Consider the following 21129-nt stretch of genomic DNA (forward strand, 5'->3'; position numbering starts at 1 on the left):
AAACACACACACACACACACACACACACACACACACACACACACACACACACACACACACACACACACACACCCCCCTTGACATCCTTACCTTCAGAAAGAGAAGTAAACACACAGAAAAAGCTCCATCATCCACAGCAGCAAGTGAACGCTGAAGAGGCGCTGGCCTTGTGGTGCTGCAGGACCCGGTACTAAACATCCTCTTCAGCCCAGCTACAGAACCCGGTACTAAACATCCTCTTCAGCCCAGCTGCAGGACCCGGTACTAAACATCCTCTTCAGCCCAGCTGCAGGACCCGGTACTAAACATCCTCTTCAGCCCAGCTACACTCTCTCCTCCATCTCTCCCCTCTCTTGTTCTACTCATTCTCTTTCAATTCTCTCTTTCTTTATCTCCTTCTAAGCCGTCCCTCACTCTCTCTTTCTCTCTCTCTCTCCCCTCTTTCAATGTCATCAGTTTCTCTCTCTCTCCATCTCTCCTCTTTTCTTTGTGCCCCATCTCTTTCAAATCCATCTCTCTCTCTCCCTCTGAGACACTGTGTTCTCCCTCTCCCTTTCTACCCCCCCCCCCCCCCTCCTCCTCTCCTTCTCTTGCTTGTGAAAGTGACATGAGATTGGATTCATTCTTGTGCTGACTCCCAGTTGAGCTCCGTGGCAGGCTCAGAGCTTGCGCTTGAGTGTTTGTTCCCCAGCTGTCACTTCAGAGGCTGGTGTCAGAGAAGCCTGCCCTTCTGCGCCAGTGTCACGCTCCATCCTCTCGCTCAGCTCAGCTCAGCTCAGCTCAACTCAACCGCTCCGCTCCAGAGTGGCAGGGCCGTGCACGGTTCTCTCTCGGTTCTGTGGTTCTGGAGTTGCGGTGGTGGAGTGTTCCTTTCTGTCATTCAGCTCTAAAGTTCTGAAGGCGCAGTCATGTGATGTGTTCTGCTCTCTCTCTCTGTCTCTCTCAGCTCTACGGTTCTACAGTCACATTGCCACGTTCTGTTTTCTCTCTAAGTTCTATGGTTCTAGAGTTGCAGTGATGTGTTCTGTTCGGTAATTCAGCTCCACAGTTCTAAAGGAACAGTGATGTGTTCGGTTCTCTCGCTTAGTAAAAGTGACACATTCTATTCTCTCACTGAGCTGAGAGAATAGAACACACACACACACACACACACCCCTCCTTCCTGCCATGTTCTGTTTTCTTGCTCAGCTCTAGTTCTAGTCACAGTGCCATGTTGTGTTCTCTCACTTGGTTCTATGGTTCTGCAGTCTCAGTGCCATGTTGTGTTCTCTCACTTGGTTCTATGGTTCTGCAGTCACAGTGCCATGTTGTGTTCTCTCACTTGGTTCTATGGTTCTGCAGTCACAGTGCCATGTTGTGTTCTCTCACTTGGTTCTATGGTTCTGCAGTCACAGTGCCATGTTGTGTTCTCTCACTTGCTTCTATGGTTCTACAGTCCCAGTGCCATGTTGTGTTCTCTCACTTGGTTCCATGGTTCTGCAGTCACAGTGTCATGTGGTGTTCTCTCACTTGGTTCTATGGTTCTGCAGTCACAGTGTCATGTGGTGTTCTCTCACTTAGTTCTATGGTTCTACTGTGCCATGTTGTGTTCTCTCACTTGGTTCTATGGTTCTGCAGTCACAGTGCCATGTTGTGTTCTCTCACTTGGTTCTATGGTTCTGCAGTCACAGTGCCATGTTGTGTTCTCTCACTTGGTTCTATGGTTCTACTGTGCCATGTTGTGTTCTCTCACTTGGTTCTATGGTTCTGCAGTCACAGTGCCATGTTGTGTATCAGTCACACACCTCCAGAGCTGGTGTGGCTTTTTCTCTCCTTCTCGTCTACTACAGCCAGAGACTTCAGCGCTGCGCTGATACACTATCCTGTGTTGTGCTAGTGCTATGCTGTGTTGTGCTAGTGCTATGCTGTATTGTGCTAGTGCTATGCTGTGTTGTGCTAGTGCTATGCTGTATTGTGCTAGTGCTATGCTGTGTTGTGCTAGTGCTATGCTGTGTTGTGATAGTGCAGCCCTTCCCACTCCAGAGTGGTGGCAGTAGCACACTGTGCTTTACTGCTCAGCTCTTTGGTTACAGCAGTGCCCCGGGGCTTTGGGGGGGGATCAGTTCTGGGCAGTGGGAAGGACAAGCCGTGGCAACCGCTTCCGTGCCAACGACTGGCCAGCAACACGGTGGCGGGCGGCACATGCCTCTGATGACACTGGGAGCAGTGGCACTCTTAACACACCAACAGACTGCATATTCATGGCAATGACGGTGAGATTTATTTTCCTTCTCAGTGCGTCTGTGGCACGAGTTTTCACATCATTTCATGCATTAGGACACAGCCCCCCCCCCCCCCCCCACACACACACACACACTGAATTTGTGAGCAACAAGAAAGAGACAAAAAAAAAGTCGACTCTTCAAGAATAAACAGGACCACATAGAATGGATTGCTTTCCAATCGTACACTTGCAATTTCATGGGTAGGAGCATATTAAATTAGATACTACATTACCTCAAACAATAATTTTCCCTTTCGCGCCAACCGCTATTATTGGCTTTATGCAATGTGCTTGGCTTTCCGGAGTAACAAACGCACTGACAATACCCACACTATGTCTGGGCCTGATTCTTGGGAACGCAGTATATGAAAAGGACCGTGAACAGAGCACTGCTGTTTAATCATACTTTAATGAGCTTCATTAAGTGCCAATCACCCCAGCACAGACGAGGACTGCAAAACGAGTGTCCTAGGCAAGTCCTAGATAGGCAGCAAAAGAAGTACGCTAATTAAATTGTACTTTCGTCTCAGTATCCAATTACAGGTGCCAGTGATCAGTGATCCCAGAGAACAACGGCTCTAATTGCCACTTTACATTCTGTTCAGGAATACGTTTACTTAGCGAGTCCGACAGACTCAGCTTTTCCCATCGTGATGGCATGTGATGAAGTGGCACATACAGTAATAACACGTGTGGCTCTTCTTCAGAGATGGAATAATGGTCTCTGTGATTGTTTGCTTTTTGCTGCTTTTTGAGAGCAGGACATAAATCAGTTGGTGGACAATTATTCAAGGGTGTGGGAAGGATCTGTGTTTTTAATTGTCATCTTCTGTCATCTTAGTATACTGCAACATCTGTGTGTGTGTTGAAAATGAAAGTTTTTATTTAATTGTGTGTGTGTGTGTGTGTGTGTGTGCATGCATGCGTGTGTGTGTGTTTGCGGGTTGCATTAAATTACTTCCAAGAGACACTACTAAGAGAAGCAAGTAGCTGCAGAAACACACACACACACACCCTTCCTTCAGTCCATGAGGAGTATAGGAGTTTTAAAAGTACATGTTTCTCTTTACAGTGGCTCACTTCAAACCTCTCTCTCTCTCTATCTCACACACACACACACACACACACACACACACACACACACACACACACAGGCCTACCTAGGGGCGATCCAGAGCAGGTGCCGCCGTTGTGACAGTAGTCTTTGCAGTGGTTCACTTCGCACCTCTCCCCAGAGAAGTTGGGCCAGCAGTAGCAGCGTGACTCGCCCTTCTCATTGGTCACGCACCGGCCTCCATTCTCACACGCCGGCCGACACAGCTCCCCTGTAGAGGAGAACACACACACACACACACACACACACACACACACACACGGAGGTGTGTGAACATATGCTGTGTGCTGAGGGGCGACTCAGGTATGAAAGGCCTGACAGGAGGCTTAGTGGACTATCTGGCAGGAGAGTGACCTTGAGTACACTCTGCATCTGCTGCTGTGAGTACGTACGGCCTGAACGCACCGCAGCCTTCATCCTCTCCCATCCTCTCCACTCTCCACAGGGATTTACGGGACAATACCGGACATTATCATAAGCAGCAAGGCATTAGAATAAGGCAGCACGGGGACATTACGGCATCTCAGAGAGCAGAGGAGCAGAGTGTGATGTATAGAGCAGTACAGTGGTGGCGTGGTGCGAGTACAGCGAGTGTTCATTTCGTTGTGCAGAGACATTTAAACAGTGCTCTTACTGAACAGTACATTACATCAGATCAGATACGATAAAGTTTATCGTCCCGAGGAGGGCGGGGGAGATTTGTCTTGGGCATCGGCACCGCTCACAGATGCTCTCGATCAATACGTACATTAGTGCAACTTCGCCAGCCGCAGAGGAGAACAGAGACAATAAGAATACAGGCCATCTACTCTGTGCATTCATAGGGCAGAACAACAACATGATCAGGCGCAAACGCGTGACATGGTAAAGTTAGTTCCAGTAGGCTCTTCTCAGTTCTAAGTGTGACATGGTAAAGTTAGTTCCAGTGGGCTCTTCTCAGTTTAAGTGTGACATGGTAAAGCTAGTTCCAGTGGGCTCTTCTCAGTTCTATCAGGCACAAAAGCGTGACCTGGTAAAGTTAGTTCCAATGGGCTCAACTCCATTCCCCTTTCCTGTCTCACTTCCATGTTTACATCCTAGCCCCTCCCTCTAATTCAAATCAGAGGATGGAGATGTGCGTAGGAGTGCTGCTTTGGGGGCGGGGGATTGGTGGGGTGGGGGGGCAGAACTGACAGGGGGTAACCCTGAGAGCCTCCCCCCGATAATACTATCTATAATCGGAGGGCCTAGAATTATTGTCTGCCATAGGGTCCAAATTGTTTAGCAGCGCCCCTGGATGTGTGTAATGTTTTTGCTACGGTGAAAGTCATTTTCATAGGTGACAAATATCCTACGTAAGAGACCAGGTCTGAGTCCTTACTGTTTATAGCGGTGTTGCCAACACTGAAAGTGAGAGACAACACTGCAGCACACAAAAGTGTTTTTTTTTTCCTCCTCTGTTCTTTTTTTCCGGAGGCATACTGCACCCGCCACATCCCCGTCACACTCGGATGCAGCCGCTTCCAGAGACGGTGGAGAGAGCGGAGTGTGTGTGTGTGTGTGTGTGTGTGTGTGTGTGAGAGAGAGAGAGAGAAAGACCGTGTAAACACACTTCTCTCAGACCCACTGGAGCAGAGCGCGGCTGGACAGGAAGGCTGAGCGAAGGCGAGGAGTCAGTCGTCAAGGAGACGACGTCTTACAGCGAGCACACCCGAAGTTGTGACAAATTTACCTGAGATGCTGCGTGCGTTACGGGGGCAGGGCAGAGGAGGTGGAGTGTGTGTGTGTGTGTGTGTGTGTGTGTGTGTGAGAGACAAATTTACCCGAGATGCTGCGTGCGTTACGGGGGCAGGGCAGAGGAGCGCAGCAGCAGCGTTAGCGGCATCCGCGGTTGGAGGAGAGGATTCCAGCGTTAAATAATGAGGAGCTGTACATGTGGCACGTGTACCTGAGGTGTTGGTGTCGGAGCACGTTCGGTTGGCGAGAGTCTTCCCCTCCGGGCAGATGCAAGTGGCGCCGCTCGGGTTGAGCAGGCACATGAAGTCACAGCTCATCTTCGCACACGGGTTGGAAACTGGCACACGTACACACACACACACACACACACACACACATGCAAAGCAGAGAGAGAGAGGCAGCAAGCTGCAGTCAGAGATACAGTTTGATGTACCACACTATGCATGATACAGGGGAACGACTATGAAAGACTATTATATACTAACGAGAGTGGTTACATTCATCTACTTGATCTACTGAACTGGATGGTGGTCTAGTTTTCTGTTCAAAGGCAGAAACTGTTTACAGTGGCCTACTAGTGTAAGGACCATACATGTTGTTTTAGGTCATGCCAAGAAAATAGTAATGAAAAATGTGAAGAATGTATTTGAGAGTGGCCATGCAGCACTATATTTCATATAACATACTTAGCTTTGGTGGGTCAATATGACTGTGTTTTAAAAAGATTCAAAAACTGAGTTTTAATGAGTATTTGATAATACAATGTGTGCTCTATGGCAAACGGAATTAAAGTATACACTCTATGTATACATTCTATGGTAGGAACACTATATGGATTCTAAATATATGGTTTTCATGTTACAGCAGATAGACTATGAGAGGCACTGTTGAGTCAAAGGCTGGATAAATCTTGCATAAGGTTAGCAAAACCCATTGGCTAACTTCAAGTTTTTCGTTGCTATTCCCCCCAGACAGCCTCCATAAAATCAAATGAGAAGGCCACTGCGCTGTGTTAGCTTTCATCAGGAGTCATCAGGACAGTAAGAGTCTCACTGTGAATATGCTATGCTAAACTCTGAATGTATCTTCAGAGCTTTGCAAGACTAACTTTAAAGAGTGACAGAGTGAGAGAGGGAGTGAGAGAGAGAGAGCGAGAGAGAGTGAAAGAGAGAGAGAAAGCGCATGAGGGAGACAGCAAGACCGAGACAGAGAGACAGAGAGAGAGAGGGAGAGAGAGAGAGAGAGAGAGAGAGAGAGAGAGAGAGAGAGAGAGAGAGAGAGATGGAGGGGGAGGACAAGGGACTCTGAGGCCAGAGTCGATCAGATTTTGCTCTTTTCTTTTCTTTTTTTTCTCTCTTCTTCTGTCAGCTGTGCCACAAAACCCTTTGCTCAGTGGCTAACGCTAGCACTGAGCCGGGCACACAACTACAGAACTAATGAAGCGCCGGGGAATGGCGCAACAGGGGCCATTAGCGCGGGCTTAGCCACCCGCTAAAGATCCCCCGCGCTAGCTGCCGCCAAGCGTGTCGACAAACAAACCCGACTCTGTAGGTCATTGGAGAGACAGGCACAAGTGAAGCCAAGGCTTGATTGAAAAAAAAAAAGAAAAGTGAAAAAAACGAAAAGAAAAAAAAGCAATTTGGAGGAGCCACAACTAACTATATGGGAAGAGAGGGCTTTTCAGTGCTTTCTACTCTCTGACTGTGCTGTGTGCCAAGGTGGAACACACACACACACACACACACACACACACACACACACACACACACACACACACACACACACACACACACACACACACACACACACACACACACACACACACACACACACACACACACACACACACACACACACACACACAGATAAAACTCCTGCTGTTACAACAATTACTGCCAGCCGGTAGAGACAGGGCTCCTCTGCATGGCTGTTCCACACAGTGATCCTAGATGGCAAACAAGTCTACTGCACCGCTCTGGCCGTCCTGAGGCACAGCCAGGGGCGTTATTAGGGGGGTGGACAGGGCTGGACAGTGGGGACGTGCCCCCCCCCCCCCCCCCTCAACTTCCAAAACGATGGTTTGCCCCCCCCAACATTGGACAAATGCCAGAGACAGACTAATCAGTTCCAACTACTGACCAATAATTCTAGCTGTGGCCTACGTGCACAACATAGCCTAAACAAAAAAATTACATTGCAAAAGAAATGCATATAGAAAATACTGAAACAAATCTACAACACATGCACAGTTGTCATGCACACGGGAGAGAGAGAGAGAGAGCAGCAGGCACAGCTCTTACAGTACTGTACATGATTGGTTATTTCAGGTGGTAGCGTGCTAATCACGAAAGAAACACCTAAAGGCCGTATTGCAGGTTAACCACTACTGTTGATTAATGGGTACATAAAACACTCAAAATATGAACACCATTTAAAAAAAAAATCTCAAGATGTTGTTAAAGGCCGGTTATGAATCTAATGAACATTCTGAAAATGAAAGGAAGTGCAGTCGTACAGTGCAGGCTACTCGGAAGGTACACTAAAGCAAAAAAACAGCAAAATCATGCACTTTTTAAGCTCAGAGTTATCAGCCTTGGCCCCAAAAATGCCACTGGCTCACCAGCAATTTGTGAATTCTCCCCACTCTCCACTATTGATCAAGGCAACGAGGAGCAGGATAGCAGTGGAGGACTCTTCTGCTGCTGTATCAGCAGATGAGGAAGGTCTCAACGTGCCACTGGTGTGACTGGCTGACTCATAGCTTGGTGAAGGAGGATGCTCACCGTTTTTCTCAATCGCTTTGATCACATTTTCAAAGCAGGCAACACCCATGTCTGACCAAAAAACACTCTGGCCAAAATGACACATTTTGCTTGCTTTGCTTGCTGTTACTCTCTCAAAACACTTAAAACATGCAGCAATCACTGCACACTGGACAACAACCTGCAAAATATAGTTCCATTTCTTTCAGAAAAAGCAGAGGACAAAATGTACTGAATAAAAAATAACTGCATTCATTCCTCTAAAGATGTAGCTGTCATTGGCATGTAAGACCTACAGTAAACACTTAGACAAAACACATTTCATTGAGCTAAAACTTTTTTAGAATTGTTCATCCAAATAGATCTACAGTTAACACCTTTTGTACTGTTTTCTTCACCAAATAGGGAATACAGTCATTTCCTGACTATTAGCCATGGCTTATCCATTGATTTTGCAAAATTTCTTCAGCTATGATGTTAATACAGGAGGACAGTTAATATGGTGTTAATGTGGTTTTGTTTCTTTTAACTTCAATAAAACACTGTCCTGCGGCTTATACACACGGCGGCTCATACTGTATGCGGGAAATTACTGTACAGTACTTTCCCTACAGTGCCTATAAAATCCATACTTGCAAACAGCAACACAGAACAGACATGGCATCTCGTATGGATCATGAATGACTGCTGCTGATTGAAGAATTGTGCAAAGGAGTTTCACACAGGTGTATCAGGTAGGTGAGATTCAGGCTTAGGCAAGGAATCTCTGCCACCTGTGAAAATTTCCTTATGTTTAGCAGGGAAACTAATAGAGTTTGGCGTCTTTGACATCTGTGTTAACTGTTTTGCAAAAGGGTGTGAGACATCTGTGAACCCAACAAAAACGTGTGAACACATTTGTGAGAGATGACTTCTGCTGTGCAAAGACGGTGTTGATGACTGAGTGGTCCAGTGGAGTCCAGTTTCTTTACGTAGGTCAAAGCAATCGAGAAAAACTGCAATCGTAGCCAGCTAGATGAGCAGTGATTCTACGATTTTGTGAGAAAGCACGCCATTTATGAAGGCAAACATTTGATTTCCCTGGCAGACTTTTACAAAATATGGACGCTGTGCAAATAACCATACAGTATATAATACTAACACACCTGGCTCTCACTCAAGCATACAAGTGTTTGTGATTATGGCAGCTGTAGAGCCACTATCTCCACACACTGTCGACTAATGCACTAAGCTGGAAATGTGGTCGGATAGGCCTACAGTAAATCTCCAGGGTTTTTTAACACTATGGTGGCCACACAAATGTCATTTATGTTTATGAAAACATAGCAAAGTGTTTTTGGTTGAATGCTTTCATGCAGCTGTCTGGGTTGTAGGTGAGGTAACAGATGAAGAGTTCAGATACAAAAGCCTCTAAATCCACTTTTTGTCAAAAATGAGATAATGATGTTGAGTGAATGCTCTTCACATATAGTGTAAGTTACTTCAATAATTTAGCTACAAACCTCACTAAATACCATTCTCTTCCTGGTCTGAAATATTGATTTGTAGGCGAAACCCTATAGGAGCCTGATACAAAATGCTCATTTAAAAGAAAAGTGGTCAGACGGATTTAGAGGCTTTTGCATCTGAACCCTTCAGATGATGCATAAGTGTTTTAGGCATCTACACTATGCCTAAAACACGCATGCATCATCTGTTTCAGCATACCTTGTAGACCCTATTCTCTGACTGAAGGTATGCTGAAATTGTGCATTACTGTAACATGAATTACAACGTTTTCTTGGGGGAGTTTTAGTCTAAGGCCCAATTCACACCAAAGATTCGTGACGCTACGAAACAGTGCAATTAATCAATGAAGGCTGTGTGTGTGTGTGTGTGTGTGTGTGTGTGCAATTGAGTGAGTGAGTGAGTGAATGAGTGAGTGAGAGAGAGAGACAGACAGACAGAGGGAGAATGCTATGTGTTTGTGCGTCAGGGAGACAGATTAACTGTGCTCGTGTGTGTGTGTGTGTGTGCAATTGAGTGAGTGAGTGAGTGAGATAGACAGAGAGAGAGAAAGACACATGGACAGAGAGAGAATGCTAGTGTGTTTGTGTGTCAGGGAGACAGATTAACTGTGTGTGTGTGTGTGTGTGTGTGTGTGTGTGTGTGTGTGTGTGTGTGCGTGCGTGCGTGTGTCTGATGTGAGTTGTGAGTGATCTCTGGCGCCTGTGGGTGGGTGGGTGAGATCTAAGGCCAGTGGATGAGGCCTCAGGACGCACTGCAGGGTGTGTGTACGTGCGGGCGTGCATATGTCTGTCCATGTGTGCACACCCACGTGTGTGTGTATACTGTATGTGTGTGTGTGTGTGTGTGTGTGTGTGTGTGTGTGTGTGTGTGTGTGTGCACATCAGATACAGAAATATAGAGCTAATCTGTTGCTGTATGCAGTTGTGTTTTCTCCCCTTGACCAAAGTGACAGCTGAAGTTGGTTGTTTGGTAACAACTGAAAACAAAAATCCCTCCATGATTGATTGTCAAGCTTTCCACTGCATCCCGTAATAAACCCAAACCAGCCAGCCATTGAATCCTGTTGGGATTGGATTACACAATAAAAAAGTCATTATTCAGCTCTGGGGAAGGGGAGGTTTATCGTCTTGTTATCTCAAGCGATGGAAGATGAGTCCGCTTGCCAGTGTTTATGTATGTGTGTGTGTGTGTGTGTTTGTGTGTGCGTGTGTGTGTGTGTGTGGGTATGAGAGAGAGAGAGAGTATGAGAGGGTTCTTATTTACTATCTTGATGTTTGAACCATTGCAGGATCAGAAAAAGCATGCCAGTGTGTGAGTGTGCGTGTGTATGTGTGTCTATTTGTGTGTGTGTGTGTGTGTGTGCGTGCGTGCAGGCTTCTCGGTGCCCAGTGTGTGTGTGTGTGTGTGTGTGTGTGTGTGTGTGTGTATTTACCATCTTGCTGTTTGAAGCGATGGAAGACCAGGATGCTGGACGGCTTCTCGGTGCCCAGTGTGTGTGTGTGTGTGTGTGTGTGTGTGTGTGTGTATTTACCATCTTGCTGTTTGAAGCGATGGAAGACCAGGATGCTGGACGGCTTCTCGGTGCCCAGATGCAGGCGCTCCACGGGGTGCTTGCCGTACTTGTGCACGCGGAAGACGTCATGCTTGACGCCGGTGCCGTAGATGTAGTCCTCAAACAGGTCGATGCGCGACGGTTGGGACACACCTGGAAGACCCACCCACACACACACACACACACACACACACACACACACACACACACACACACACACACCAGGCCGGAGCCAAGAGGAGAGAATACACAGCCATGAGCACATTCCTGCGACTGTCCTGGTGTTGGCATGGCCAATCCAGACAGGGTGGCGAGGAGAGGCTGTGGTCCAGGAGTGGGGAATGGCATGAAATTAACTCCAGCACATGCTATTCTTACTGGCCCTTGGCATGGGGTGAGGATTGGCGTGGCGAATCAGAGCTCTCTCTCTCTCTCTCTCTCTCTCTCCTGCTCTCTTTCCCTCCTGTTCTCTCTCTCTCTCTCTCTCTCTCTCTCTCTTGCTCTCTCATTCTCTCCTGTTCTCTCTCTCTCTCTCCTGTTCTCTCTCTCTCTCTCTCTCTCTCTCTCTCTCTCCAGTTCTGTTTCTGACATGGTGACTAAGCCCAACCATCGGCTCACTGCAAACGGAACACGATCCTGACAGCACTGCAGGATGTTACCGCCATTTCAACTCAATAAATGAATGATGGCCGAATCAATCCAACACACGTATCGCTGTGAACAGAGTCGTGGGGGGGGGGGGGGGGGGGGAGCTTTCGCTCCGTGCCAGCCAGGTGCAGCCTTGTCCAGGAAAGAGCGCGCCGTCGTCCAAAAGCGCTGGCCGCATGGTGGGCCCTGATAGGTGAAGTTAAGCCACGAGGGCCGCTCGGCCTTTTCTTCTAGTTAAATTCACCTCATCGCAGTTGGGCCGGGCTGAGGTGGCCGTTGGAGTACAGCGCGCTGTCGGTGCGTAAGTGGTGGACGGGCCGGGGGGGCCGGGCACTAACTCCCTGCTGTGAATAGCATGCCTTTTAAAGCACACCTCGCCAACACGCTTGGCTTCACACAAAGAATGTTAAGCTGTGGTGTGGGCATAGTGCTTGTCAGACTGGAAGTGGGAGAACATGTTGTCGTAGTGGTGGTGGGGGGGGGGGGTGATGGAGGAGTTGTGGGAGGGCGAAGAGGGGGTGAGTGGGCTGCTGGGATATGTTGGCGGGGCGCGGGAGGACTCACCGTGTCGACTGCTGGCGGCCACGACCACGTCCGAGCCGTCGAATCGCGCGCTACCGATGACGGACAGCTCGGCGTCGGCCCAGTAGAGGCGCTGGCTGAAGTAGTCGATCGCCAGACCTGCAGAGTCCAGAAACACAGGTGGGGGTCGGAGAATGTTCCAGAACGGATCGGAACAGACGGTCATGTGATGAGACGATGGCACGAGGATTGTGATGAAATAATGGCTCGGGAACTGACCATGTCGTGTCCGCAATTTTTGTTGATACTTTCATTCACGTCGACTTTTGTAGCCAGAAAATAAATAGTTGCTGTCAAAGACGCTGTATTGACATTGTTCATTCGTTGGCACAGGAGAGCATATTACAGAGAGAAGACATGCTGAGCTTTTAGTCTGTCTGGTACACACACGCTGTGAAGCCCCTTGGCTGATCCTCCTTCAAGCATATTTCCCATAACATGGTGACTATGTCGAATAGCAGTCAGGAGAGGTAGAAAGTCCACCACAAACACACACAGGCGTTTTCTTGTAGCAAATATTCAGGCATAGACTGACCAGATATGTACTGTATGTCTGAGGATGTACACAGGCCCAATCAATTTCTGTACAGTTAACACGTAATTGTTATAGTTGATCAATTTGTTGCAGAGTTTCACCTTGGGAAAACACAAGACAAGTTCTAACACTGAGATTCATTATATCCACTATAACGCCTTTTCCATTTCTTCTCTGGAAGTGCAAAACACATATTAACCTCCATATCTCAAGACAGTTCTAACACTATGTGTTTCTTCCTAACACGTTTTGTTGGCTTCTTCTGTGTGAGTGCTTGAGCTCATTATTTCCGACGGCAGTTGAGGTGACCCGTCCCACGCACGCCGTGAAGGAGCCCATTAAGGGGCATATGTGTGGCTAATGCACTGGGCTTTAAACTCCTCAGAGACTTTGGCTGTGTGCCGCGATGCACCACCACCTCTCCGCCTCCTCCTCCTCCTCCACCTCCACCCAAAGCCCCCCTGAAACAGAGGAGCAGGAGGATAGAGGGATGGTGCTGTTGCCAGAGCAGGAAGAGAGGGAGAGGCTGTGATCGCTAGGGCGGTGGGCCTTGGTATCCTGCTCTGTGCTCACTGGGGTTACACTTTGGAAATGGAATGAACTGTGGAAAGTTTGTTTTTCCCCCTTCACAATCAATCGGCAGTCAGAGCTTTCGATTCGAAATGTGAGATCGTCAATATGACCGCAGCTAGGGAGGATTAGCAAGGTACTGGACTGTTTTTTTTTTTTTTTTTTGATGTGCAGGTTATGCAAGAGAGATCTAAAATAAAGAGTGAATGTCACAGATCAATTTTTCTTTGGCAGGACAGAAGCCAAAATACTGCTATGCCTCAATCTCGCTCTGCCTTGACCAAGCTTGCAATTCTTCCTATTGATTTGATTATGTCTTATTCATGACATAACACACTAACTGACCCAAACATATTCAAATATAATCAGCTCTGGTGGACTCTTGAGTTTTGGTTTCCGGACGTCCGCCAGGGCAGTCCGAGAACACAGTGGATAGTGAACAGGATGAATGAAGGCTATGCCAGTCAGGCTGAGTCTGTTGCACTCTCTCCGTCAGATTAGGGTTTAGGATATCAGTTTATTTATAACAAACCCGCTAGAACAGTCACTCTGAAACCTCCTTTAAAATGACTGTCATTTTACTTTGACATATAAACGACCTAAAGTCTGTATGTTCATACTATATTTCTGCTTCTTGTCTTGTCTGCATCTGAATGAATGGATGATTACGTAACAGTGCGCTACCAACATGGCGGCAATATTCCTAGAATGCAAGGCGTGTGCTCGAGCCCTATAGGCTATTGCTTCACGGAAGCCATACTGTGTGGGTCAAGATCAAGAGGGGGAGGACCTCCGGGCCAGCTAGTGCAGGTAGAGGAGCGGAGGAGGGAGCGAACCTCTGGGTCAGTTGGGAGGGGTGATGATGGTGTACTTGGGGACCCTGTGAGTCAGGTGTGTGTGTGTGTGTGTGTGGGGGGGGGGGGGGGGGGGGGGAGGGGGGGGTCATACCTGTAGGCCTCCTCAGGTTCTTCTCCAGCAAGACTCTCCGCATGGACCCGTCCATAGCTGCCTCCTCGATATGGGAGTGGTCACCAATCACAGTCCAGTACATCATTCTACAGAGGCGGGAACCACGGACACTCATGTCAAGATAAATATACCCCACCGAAATGAATATAGCAAATGGAAACTCTAAACATACTAGACAAGTACCACCAGACTGCTAGTAAGTATGTGGAGTAAACTAAAACAGATGAGATGGTGGATAGGGAACAGCGAATGAGAGATATTCTGACTCAGCAGTGTTCTGAGCTGTGAAGCCAAAACATCGGCAGCAGAGAGAGAGAATAGCAGAGTTGGGAAACACAGCAGAACAAAAAAAAACAGAGGGAGCAGAAATCAAATGAAATAAGAAGAAAAATGTGAGGAAAAAGAGGAAAGATGGAAGGAAAGAGAGAGAGAGAGAGAGAGCGGGAACCAAAACAATAGTCAGCAGAGAGCAGAACGAACACACCACAACACAAGTCAAGAACAGACAGGAATGGAAAACATGGCCAGGCAAACAGAAACACGGCGCATCTTTCATATCCTGCCCTCCTAGTCCCGGCACACACTCTCCTGCTCGCCAGCAAACAGCGGGATCTGCCCTCTCTAAGCACCCCCCATCTCCCCCTCCTTCTGCCTGTTTATGAAAACAGCCCTCACATCTGTCGACACCTCGTCACGTTTAATACTCATAAGCCTCAAGAGGGGGACAGGATGCAGGCATGCGAGGCTGATATTCTGGAGAATATTCTGAGCAACTCTTGGGAGGACAATACTCCTCCTGCTCAAGAGCTCAGCAGAAGAGAGACAGAGGGCGTCTGCCCGTGAAATATAAACGTCTGAGATGAAACATGTTAATGTTTTGACTTCAATGGCAAATGAAGTGAATATATACTGGATGCGTGTCAGAGTCAATAGAGACATGGCAGAAAAAAAACTAATAATGGAAGTAAATAGAAATATTTAACTGTCTGACCCCCGTGCTAGGAAAGACAAGAGGACACATTTTTTCCCCCTTGTTATCTATAAAACTTTCAACTGCACAAACACTTAACCTGCAAAAATCCGTCTGCATGGGGGTCACTGTGGTGTAACTGGTTACAGTGCCTATGCCACAATTGGGTTCATGTGGCTACGGGGACCTGGGTTCGATTCTGACCCCGGTCATTTCTCAATCCCATGTCTCTCTGCACTGCCCTGTCAGATTAAAGGCACACAAGCTCCAACCCCAAAGCTCCCCCAAATCAAATCTGTGGGATTGGATTGGATTCGAATCTGATGCCATCTATGCCCAGCTATGCTTATATCTGCTATTTCTGTTCATGTTATTTCTGTTTTTGTTTATGTAAAGCACATTGAATGACCTCTGTGTATGAAATGTGCTATATAAATAAACTTGACTTGACTCGGGCTGAATTGCTTTTGGTTAGGAAATTAGATGAAGTTAGGAAAGGAAATCAGAAGCGTTTAGAAGCGCCATCTCTCACCCTCGGACGGGGTTGACCGTGATGGAGTAGGGCTCGCCCGCGATGTCGGTGACGAGGCGCGTGCAGTTGGGTCCGCCCAGCTGACCCACGTTGATGGAGTAGCGGAGCCGGCGCCAGTGGGCCGTGTAGTAGCTGAACCAGTGCATGCGCGAGTGGTCCGTCCAGTAGAGGTTCCCCGTCACCCAGTCGGCAGAGATGTCACGCGGACGCCGGAAGTCTGGACACTGTAGTCAGAGGGAGGGAGGAACGAGGAATGTGAGGGTGTGTGTGTGTGTCTGTGTGTGTGTGTTTTTTTTTGAAGTCTACAAGAATGACTTTATCTTCAGGAAGGATTTCTGTTGGAATCGCTCAGTCATACTCACTCACTTGCTAACACGCTAACACACACAGACACAAAGACACGCAAATTTGCAGTGCACTTGAACAACACACACAGACACACGCACACACACACACGCACACACACACACACACACACACACACACACACACACACACACACACACACACACACACACAGTTACACCTGCCACTGCCACTTTCAGAAGCGTTCATATCTCATTGTCACAGGACTCTTTGAAGTCAGAGAGAAATCTTTGGGGGAGCAGGGCAGTGTTAGCTTCCCATCCATACACTCCATTAGTGAAACGCATGTGTGTGTGTGTGTGTGTGTGTGTGTGTGTGTGTGTGTGTGTGTGTGTGTGTGTGTGTGTGTGTGTGTGTGTGTGTGTGTGTGTGTGCGTGTGCGAGAGGGAGAGCGAATGAAAGACTGTGTATGGGTGTGTGTGTGCCTGTACTGTAATGTGTGTGTGTCTGAGAGAGAGAGTGTGTGTGTGTGTGTGAGAAAGAACAGAGGAAGACAGATAAATACAGATGGAGAGAAGAGAGGGAGAGATAGAGGGAGGAAGAGAGAAAGAGGCAGAACTAGAAAGACGTGATGAGGAAGAGGCGAGAGACAGAAGAATGCAGAGGAGACGGAGGGAGAAATAGCACCTGTCGCCAGGGGAGCAGAGCAGCTTTAATCTCTCCGCAAGCTCAACTTCAACTGGAGTAACTATAAAGCATGTCAATGCTGAGGCTCACATGGGCCTCTCCACCACAAGAGGCACCACTCATCTCTCTCTCTCTCTCTCTCTCTCTCTCTCTCTCTCTCTCTCTCTCTCTCTCTCTCTCTCTCTCTCTCTTTCTCTCTCTTACTTTCTCTCTCTCTGAGGCTCACATGGGCCTGTCTGTCCACCACACGAGGCACCACTCATCTCTCTCTCTCTCTCTTTCTCTCTCTCTACCTTTCTCTCTCTTACTTTCTCTCTGTCTCTCTCTCTACCCTTCTCTCTCTCTCTCTCTTTCAAATTCAAATTCAAATTCAAAGGGTGCTTTATTAGCATGACTGTTTGTTACAGCGTTGCCAAAGCTACAGTAGTGATACAAATAACATCAATATCACAACCTTTCTCTCTCTCTCTCTCTCTCTCTCTCTACCTTTCCCTCTCTCTCTCCCTCATGCATCTATTTCAGTATCTCTATTGTTATTTTGTTTGGTCTGGAGTATGTCAGAGATGGACTCTTAAAAGCCTAGAGTAGCAATGTCCTGTCCTTCCTCAATAAAAAGGAGAACACTAAATTGTGTGTTTGTGTGTGTGTGTGTGTGTGTGTGTGTGTGTGTGTGTGTGTGTGTGTGTGTGCTTTCAATTGTGCACACAATAATAGTCCCACTTCAAGGCAGAAATGGGAAGTTGGTGAGGGGTGTACAAGGCATTGAACTACCATAGTCAGAATACAGAGGCCTGTTTGGAGTACCAACTCACAGGCAATAAAGCAATAAAAGATATACAACATAATTAGCTATTTTATATTTTTATAAGGAATACATCCCTTTTTAAAAAGAGATCTGTAGCTTGACTCCCCCCCCCCCCACACACACTGAACTGAAAAAGTCTGTTTCTGCACTATTCACAAAATGATATACAGACATATTCAATTCCTGTCATCTTGCCTGTTGCCTTATGGAGAGACACACCTCCCTCCTCTCCACCTGTGAATAATTACTCAATAACCTCAGTCTCGTGTGTCTCTGTATGTGGTGGATGACCGCTTGATTCTCCAACACAAGTCGGACTTGTGCTTGTGGTTCCAAGGAACACACCATTCTGGCAGCACCTATCCTAACCAGCCAACCAAAGGAACACACCATTCTGGCTGTACCTATCCTAACCAGCCAACCCAAGAATAACTCAGAGATACATTTTGTGAATAGTGCAGAAACAGACTTTTTCAGTTCAGTGTGTGTGTGGGAAGTCAAGCTACAGATCACTTTTTTAAAAGGGATGTATTCCTTAAAAATAGCTAAATATTTTGTATATCTTTTATTGCTTTATTGCCTGTGAGTAGGTCGCTTATGTCTTCATGATGAGAGCTATACACAATGGTGGTGGTTAGTGAGGTTCCTTTGGGTGCCTTGAAAAGCACTGTATGAATGCAATATGTTGCTGTTGTTGTTGTTTGTTGTTCATACTCACAACAATCCCACTGCTGGTCTTTGAGGGGCTGCGGTCCTGGGTGTCGCGGTAGAAGATGCCTCCTGGGTTGAACTGCGTGGCCCAGACAAACGTGTGGCGGTGGAACAGGGCGTCCATGCCGATGATGCGGGCGCTGTCCTCGATGCGGGCCACCAGCTTGTGGCCGTGACTGTGATGGAACGGATACACGAAGCTGCGGATCTCCGTGTCGTTAGCGATGTACAGCACCTGGTCCTCTGGCCCTGAGTCATGACATGAGGAGAAACGATGTGAAGAGAGAGAGAGAGAGAGAGAGAGAGAGAGAGAGAGAGAGAGAGAGAGAGAGAGAGAGAGAGGAGAGAGAGAGAGAGAGAGAGAGCGAGAGAGAGGTTCAAACACCTTTTATTGACTCATTTCTTGACCCATGAGATCATGGCGTGCCTCATACAACTCAACCACAATACAAACATTCATAAAAACATTCACACATTAAAACCCCAATACAGCATCTTAAAAATCTTAAAAAAGAACCTCATCCCCCCCAAACCCTCACATAGCAACCCCCCAACCACACACACATCCAGAAAAGAGAAAGAGAAAGAGAAGGGATAGAGAGGGAGAGAGAGAGAGAGAGAATCAGATACTTGTTTTACTATATCACTTTTTTCAAGATGACGAGCAAGCTTTCTGCTTTTGATGTTAGAACTTTGAAGTCTAAACTAAACTCTCAGCTCACACACATAAAACCAGTGTAAAGTGTACTGTAAATATGAATCAACATGGGGATATTGTTTCAGGTCTAATACACCATGTTGCCATAGCCGATACTGTTTTAGATCGGTCTCTTTCATGTGTCATAGTGTGATCCCTGCTGCAAATAACAACCCCTCAACAGGAAACAGAATAGAAGAGCTTGCCACCCGTTTACCTTTGGTGACACATTCGCCGTCGATCTCTTTGAAGTTCCTGTCACATGTGCACTTGTAGGAGCCCTTAGTGTTGTAGCAGTAGTGGGAACATGTGCCAAAGGCCAGGCACTCATTGACCTCTGCAGGAGAAGAGCAAAACACAGAGGCAAGTCAAGTCAAATGCCATGGTACAGTTACATCAATTCATTTAGCTGATGCTGCTGTGAGTGGGTGCTGTGGGTGACTTACATACTGTAGGGTAATAAATAGGGTGAAATCAAGGCACTGTGCTAATAGGTGAAAATAGTCACTACCTTGTATGCCAGTAGAACAACAGTTCAAAATAAATCAAGTTCAAAGTTCAAAGATCAAGTACAAAGTTAGGCTAGGTACGGATGTAGATAAGAGGGGCTGATAGGATAGAGACGGAGGTCATGGTATAAGGGCAAGTGGTAAGTGTGTCAGGGTCGTCAAGAGGTATTGCAGATGGAGAGGCCCCTACTCTGGTAGCGTGCTCCGCGATCGGGGAACTACAGATGAGAACAGTTGGGATTGTCATCACCATGGCAGCAACAGAGCCAGGCAGCGCTCTTTAGAGAAGTACAGTGGTCAGGTGGTACTGTAGCATATGCAGATGTGTACAATTCAGGCTTATTTTTGACACTTTTATTCATGCCATATTTTTGCCATATTTTATGTATTTATCTTATTCATGCCATATTTTGTTCCTACCATTCACTTAATCAACTGATTCTAATAAGCACAATTCCCAGGCCAGGTAGAACAAAATACATGGCAGGACTTTTACTCTCTGAAGTCAGACTTTTACAACTCAGAGCATATGCGAGCACACTAAGCAAGAGATTGCCGAACTGGAGATCACTTTGAATTTGATGCTATTTCTACTTTCCTACACATTCCATTTTGATGGATAGATAGAAAGAGGGATTGTTTCCCGGAAAAAACTAGAGGTAATCACATTTTTCTCTCTTTTCTGAAAGCTGATGTTCTGGTCCTGCCTGAACGTCTATCCAGACCGACCACGCTCTGACCTTCTGGCGTCTGTCCATTTCCCTCAGGTGCTTTTCGGAAACCCTAATTTCCATGAGAATAGGCCTGTAAAAGCACTCGGTCAACCCCCCCAGACCCCCCCCCCCCCTCCCCACAGTCTCTCATCTGGCCTGGGGTTCACTGCATCACTGCCTGTTCACTTCAAGGCACGCAGACATTTTTGCAAATGAAAAGGAGTGCAGGGAAAATAGCCTTTCAGTGCAGCTCGGTCCCGTATGTTAGATTAGGCTCCACTCAGTCTTATGTCCTGACGGTGTTGGGCCACATACGGGCTTGTGCAATAGACGGCATCCTCCGTCTGAAAAGAATTCTCATCTCAAGAGAAGTAGTCTGGCTCTATTGAAAGTAAGCCTTGGTTAACTCTTTGGTCGGGCTTTTAGCTTTCAACCTATGTGCATCAGTCTTCTACTCCTTCATCATCATCTCTCTCTCTCTCTCCATTTTATTCTAGCTCTTCCTTTCTCCTCTACCTCTTCTGCACTCTCAGCCACTCACTCCATTCACCCCTCACTCTCTCCCTCCACCTCTTCTTTCTTTATCCCCCTCTCTCCTTCTACCCTCCCACCCATCCCAGCTCCTTCTCCCTCCCTGTCCTCACACCTTGGCACTGCTTGCTCCTCAGGTTCCTCTGAAAGCCTGCCTTGCACTGACACACAGAGTGGGGCCGGGATTGATTGCAGACCGCGTCCTCGCCACACAGGCTGGCCCCCCCACGACACGCGTCCTCCACCACCACTAGGAGAGAGAGAGAGGGGGGGGGGAGAGAGAGAGAGAGAGAGAGAGAGAGAAAGAGAGGGAGAGAGAAAGAGGGAGAGAGAGAGAGAGAGGAAGGGAGAGAGAGAGAGGGAGAGAGAGAGAGAGAGAGAGAGAGAGAGAGAGAGAGAGAGAGAGAGAGAGAGAGAGAGAGAGAGAGAGAGAGAGAGAGAGGGAGAG

General features: G+C 47.3%; 1 protein-coding gene across 1 annotated transcript in view; it reads right to left on the minus strand.

Moving 5' to 3' along the window:
- The window catches only part of LOC134071730 (low-density lipoprotein receptor-related protein 1B-like), a 250591-nt gene that overhangs the window by 22222 nt on the left and 207240 nt on the right, over nucleotides 1-21129 (minus strand). Inside the window, exons 78-86 of the mRNA XM_062528566.1 lie at nucleotides 20797-20931; nucleotides 19146-19265; nucleotides 18239-18480; nucleotides 15723-15946; nucleotides 14200-14306; nucleotides 12129-12245; nucleotides 10896-11069; nucleotides 5305-5430; nucleotides 3424-3588 (exon numbers count right to left, since the gene is read on the minus strand). Coding sequence (XP_062384550.1) covers nucleotides 3424-3588; nucleotides 5305-5430; nucleotides 10896-11069; nucleotides 12129-12245; nucleotides 14200-14306; nucleotides 15723-15946; nucleotides 18239-18480; nucleotides 19146-19265; nucleotides 20797-20931 — 1410 coding nt within the window. The remainder of the gene's footprint in view (nucleotides 1-3423; nucleotides 3589-5304; nucleotides 5431-10895; nucleotides 11070-12128; nucleotides 12246-14199; nucleotides 14307-15722; nucleotides 15947-18238; nucleotides 18481-19145; nucleotides 19266-20796; nucleotides 20932-21129) is intronic.

Source organism: Sardina pilchardus, chromosome 23 (assembly GCF_963854185.1).
Source record: "Sardina pilchardus chromosome 23, fSarPil1.1, whole genome shotgun sequence".
Classification (NCBI taxonomy): domain Eukaryota; kingdom Metazoa; phylum Chordata; class Actinopteri; order Clupeiformes; family Clupeidae; genus Sardina; species Sardina pilchardus.